This window comes from Bidens hawaiensis, unplaced genomic scaffold, assembly GCF_021521415.1.
Source record: "Bidens hawaiensis isolate Kalapana, Puna unplaced genomic scaffold, B.hawaiensis_p1.1 tig00020931_1, whole genome shotgun sequence".
Lineage (NCBI taxonomy): Eukaryota > Viridiplantae > Streptophyta > Magnoliopsida > Asterales > Asteraceae > Bidens > Bidens hawaiensis.
Genome location: NW_027493235.1, coordinates 306,109 through 311,219, shown reverse-complemented (window position 1 = coordinate 311,219; position 5,111 = coordinate 306,109). Strand labels below are relative to the sequence as shown.

Below are 5,111 nucleotides of genomic sequence, written 5' to 3'. Positions count from 1 at the left end.
ATGCAAGACCACTTGGGTTTGGTTCCTAACTCAGTGAGTCAACCTCCAGAAGTGGAACCAACCCAATTGGTCTCGTAGTTCATGAGATATAACATTTACAACATAACCTAACAGCAGGTCTAACAGCTCAGCTTTGCATCATGTTTTTGTAAAATCATAAAAGTATACTTCCACTTATCCAAAAATTACGAATTTATACTTCATAGAAACTAGACTCAACCTAGTTTACTGCAGTACCCACAATCTCAATCAATTTTCACGTTTACACTTCGTTACAGTCAGTTAAACATCGTATATACGTTCTGTCCAGAATCTGTTCACATCAAAACTCATCATAATAACAATCTATGAACTATCATGCATCCATATAACCCTCTAGACACTATAACTACTATCCATGCATATCAATCACACCATACATACAAGATTAGGGTTTTATTTGAACTCACAATCAAGGACACAACAATTAACATGCAATACTATCAAACTAGTTATCAATCATCATCAATTAAATCAAGAATCACATGAATATCATAATACCAAGAAATCAGCCATAAAGGTTTACAATTAACCCAATAAAACTAACAATTAAACATAGAGGATACATAGAATAGTTGTGTATACCTTCCTAGCACCTTAATCTTCAATCAAACTTGAAAGATCTTGATTGTGTGTGTGTGTATATTAATCGATCTCAAGGAAATAAAGGGAGGGGATGGCTGCCGATTTTTGTAGGGGAATAGGTAGGAGGTTAGGGTTTAGGTTTACCATGTATTTATAAAGGAATATGTTACACTTTGGCCCCTCAACTCCTAAGTATTACTTTTTCTAGAACATTCTATCATAACTTGCACATTAAGTTAACATTAAGTATTACTTTTTCTAGAACATTCTATCATAACTTGCACATTAAATTAACATGACAATAATATTATCACATAACACATAATCCTAACACATAATTATCACATAATTAGTGTTTTAGTGTTTTTCGTTTATTCATCAATCGTTTGCGTTTCGGTGCAAATCCCGAAAGACTACTACACATGTAGTAAGTGTTAAGCGTCATTTAAACCCTAGTTTAAATGTAATGAGGTTTGCGTTTAGATTCAATAATCTAAAGTTTGAATTGACGGAGTTGCGTTAACGGAGTTAACCTGAAATTGACGATTGTCACAGGTTCCGTGTACGACGCGCTGAACCCTAATAATAAATCAAAAAATCTAATAATAACAACAAAATATAAATCAAAAAATACTTATAACGTCTCATAATCGAAAATTAGCAAACACGAACAAAAAATAACAGCAAACACCTATAAAAATAAACCTAATAATAACAAATTGGTTTTAACTGTTTTCATGCTAAGAATAAAATGTATTTGATCATGTTTTTAAAATAGTATTTACTAATATTACTCAATATCTTAATCACAATTACATAAATATGATATGATGCTCAGAATCGAACTCGTTAAAGCTCGGCTCAATTCGAGCTTTCGGGAAGCTTATCTTAAAAGGCCACACGAATGGTTCTGCTCGTTTACACCCCCATACGATCTTTTACGGGTTCAACTCAAAGCTACAATATTTTAGCAATATATAACGCGATAAAAATATAACAATATCAAAGAACTTTAATTATGTATCTGAAAAAGTATCCAACAGCAGGATCTAAAACTTGAGCTACCGATTATTTCAAACTTAAAATACCCAAATACAAAACAGGTAAACATGAACTGGTGCTCGTTCTATTTCAACATGATCATTGTAGAGAAGTGAAAACTAGAAAAGCGACTACTTTGGTGCAGGCGGTGCAGAATGAAGCCGTGCGTTTCGAGCTCTGTCGGCCTTTTCCAAGTAGTCTTGATGTGATTGATGTTTTGTACCTTCTATTAGCACGTATCAGTTAGATCCATCAGAAAATAAACGTTTCAATCACCCATAAAAGAAAACGTCAAAACTAGTTTTCACATTTATTTACAGCTAAGGCTGTAAATAAACCAGAATGAACGAACCCAACAGGGCTTTGGTCGTGTTCGTTTTTTTAACTCAAACCACATGAATGAACAGACATGAACACCTACTTATTTGCCTATGTTGTTAATTAAGAAAATGAAGTTGTTCATGTTATGCTTTTTAATTAATACATTAAGCACAAACGAACGCACACATATAGCAGAGCACTATGTACAGGCGTTTGTGTGTTTCTCATAGATTGTTACTCTCTGGTACAAACAAACGCACATTCACAAACGTAAAAAAACATTGTGTTATCTTCATTCATTTTATTAATGAACAAAAAAAAGTCCGTTCATATATGTCTGTAAACTTCAGTAAAAACGTCAACAAACGGTTCATTGAACGTTCGTTAGTACAACACTATATACAAATTAATATTCCCAGCCACAGCATGCTATACCATGGTTATCAAAAGCGCTAGGCGCAAAAAAAGTGAGGGCCTAAGAAAAAAAAGCACACTTAAATAAAAAAAAATTAAGTATATTATGTATTAAAAAAATAATACTATTCTTCACACAAAATAAAATAAACAAAAGCTATTATATAGCATTTAATTTCATCTAATTAGTACCAAAAGTTATAAGAGTCAAGATTCAAACGCTATTCCAAAACTTGAATAACAAAATGTTCAAAGTAAAGTACCAAGAGTTCAAATACTAAAATGTTCAAAACATGAAAACCAAAAGTTAAAAAAGTAATAGTAAAGGACTGAAGGTTCAAATGAGCATTGTTCTTGATACGTCATCAATACCAATAGAGGCGTCGTCAACGTCAAGAAACGAAGGCCTAGGAACTAGAAACGCATATACTGGGCCTAGGCGCAAGAAGCAAGGGCTTTTAATAACTATGTGCTATACAACTCTTACCAGCATTTTATGAAAGCTTTGCAGTCATAATCATAAGAATATATAATCAAAAGATTCAAAATCAATTAATAACCGGAACATAAGTTAATTTTTACTAGCCCTAATAAGTGTCGTAAAAATCTCTAGTCAGGCGGTGGGGTGGAGACTAGTGATTAATCAGATCGGACTTTAATGTATAATTTTCAGTTTTACATATACACGCACATATGAAAGCTTTGCGGTCATAATCATAAGAATATATAATCAAAATCAATTAATAACTTGAGCACACAAGTTAATTTTTACTAGCCCTAATCAGTGTTGTAAAAATTGCTAGTCGGGCAGTGGGGTGGGGACTAGCGAGATTAATCGGATCGAGCTTTAATGTATAATTTTCAGTTTTACGTATACACGCATACACATTTTTATATGTAATTTTCAGTTTTACACATATAAAAAACACATTTTGGTCGGAAATTGGTTGGGATCTCGCTGGAAACCGCTGATTTTTGCTGGAATCTCGCCGAAAACCGCTGATTTTTGTCGGAATCTCATAAAAAACAAACTGATTATGTCCGATTAATCCTGATTTTGGCCGGATTTGATCATTGACCCATTAATTGGCCTGCTAGCAAGTTAACTTTTACTAGCCCTAATCAGTGTTGTAAAAATCGCTAGTCGGGACTCTGGCGGTGAGATGAGGACTAGCGATTAATCGGATTGGAATTTAATGTATAATTTTCAGTTTTACATATACCCGCACACATTTTTATATGTAACTTTCATTTTTATACATACACAAACACATTTTGACCGGAAATTGGTTGGAATATTGCCGGAAACCGCTGATTTTTGCTGGAATCTCACCGGAAACCGCCGATTTTGGTCAAAACCTCATCAGAAAAAACCGATTCCGGATTTGACCATTGAGCCGATTAATTGGCCGACTAGCCCAAAATTAATCAGTTAAGTGGGGACCCACGATTAATCAACCCTAGTCGGGATTTTTGGGCCCTAATATATAAAGTTTGATAAAAAAGTATATAAAAAAATAAATAAATAAATAAATAAGAAACCTAAATTGGATGAAATAAATAAATAAATAAATTAAAGTACCTCGGTTCATGAGGTACCATGGTACGCCGAAGATGGCGCCGATGATGACCATACCGGCCATCACATGCTTCTTCTCGCCGCTGTAAAGATAGTGCTCCATTTTTGCCCTAAATCCATTGCTTTCCATTTTATTTTCTTCACGATGCAAATAATAAACCCTTCATTGTGAGAGATGCAAATAAACCCTTTTAACGTGTTTTTTTCTAGTTAATAGATAATAATTTCATTTCAAAAAGTTAGTGATCCATCTTTTTTCATAGTGACTGTTTTCATTGGACATTTGCAGGGATGTCACTTTTAGCCGAAATCTGAAACCCAACTCGAAAAAACTCGTAATCGAACCCGAACTAACCCGATCCAAAAAACCTGAAACCGAGAAAAGACTAACCCGAACCCAAACCAAAGCAGTTCGGGTTGTTTCTCGAGTTTGATTTATAAGTTCCGGGTCAACCCGAATAAACTTTAAGTTTTGAAATTAAATATATTTTTAGGTATAATAGGCTAAGACTTAGCCACTAAAGTTATCAGAATCTAGTCATTATCGACTGGTATCATTTCAACTATTATGGATCAATTGTTTATTGTTAATTTATGTTTTCCATCTATTACTAATAGAAACCGTAATCGAACAACCAAATCACGTCAGGCTGAAGACGATTATGGTTTGAGTTAATTTTACGCTTTTGACTTGTGCTTTATCAAGTTATGTTGGTTTATTATTTGATTATTTGCGTTACAAATAAAGAAGAATATGTTGTTTTAATTTTAGCATTGTAGTTTTTATTTTTTATTTTGTTTGTTTTCTAGAATTCTCAAAACCCGATTAACCCAACCCGAAAAAACCCTAACCTGAATCACCCGAACCCGAAAAACCCGTGAGAGATTTGGGTTGGATTTTGGGTCAAGATTTAGAACTTTGAAACCCGAGCCCAACTCGAAAAACCCGAAACCCGAAAAATGAACCCGAAGAACACCCCTAGACATCTGTTTAAAAAAAGAAACGTAACTCAAACTAATGTTTTAAGGCTTTTGGTCGAAATTAGGATGTGAGTCGGTTGATATAAATGTAAAACTTACTCGAAACGGTGTTTTAAACAACTTGATTTTTGTTAGTTGAAAGTTTAAACAC

General features: G+C 33.7%; 1 protein-coding gene across 1 annotated transcript; it reads right to left on the bottom strand.

Annotated features, from left to right (window-relative positions):
- Nucleotides 1-1,653: 1,653 nt before the first annotated feature.
- On the bottom strand, nt 1,654-4,109 carry LOC143562335 (uncharacterized). Its single transcript, XM_077050165.1, has 2 exons — nt 3,983-4,109; nt 1,654-1,888 (listed from the first exon to the last, which is right to left on the bottom strand). The coding sequence occupies exons 1-2, from the start codon at nt 4,107-4,109 to the stop codon at nt 1,797-1,799; spliced, it is 219 nt and encodes a 72-aa protein (XP_076906280.1). The 3' UTR covers nt 1,654-1,796.
- Between the last annotated feature and the right edge of the window lie 1,002 nt (nt 4,110-5,111).

Bases quoted from the DNA above. Each gene is read 5' to 3' on its own strand.
- LOC143562335 (XM_077050165.1), bottom strand. From the start codon at position 4,109: ATGGAAAGCAATGGATTTAGGGCAAAAATGGAGCACTATCTTTACAGC. The intron at 1,889-3,982 runs GTACTTTAATTT...TGCTAATAGAAG, and splicing joins ATGGTACCTCATGAACCGAG to GTACAAAACATCAATCACAT.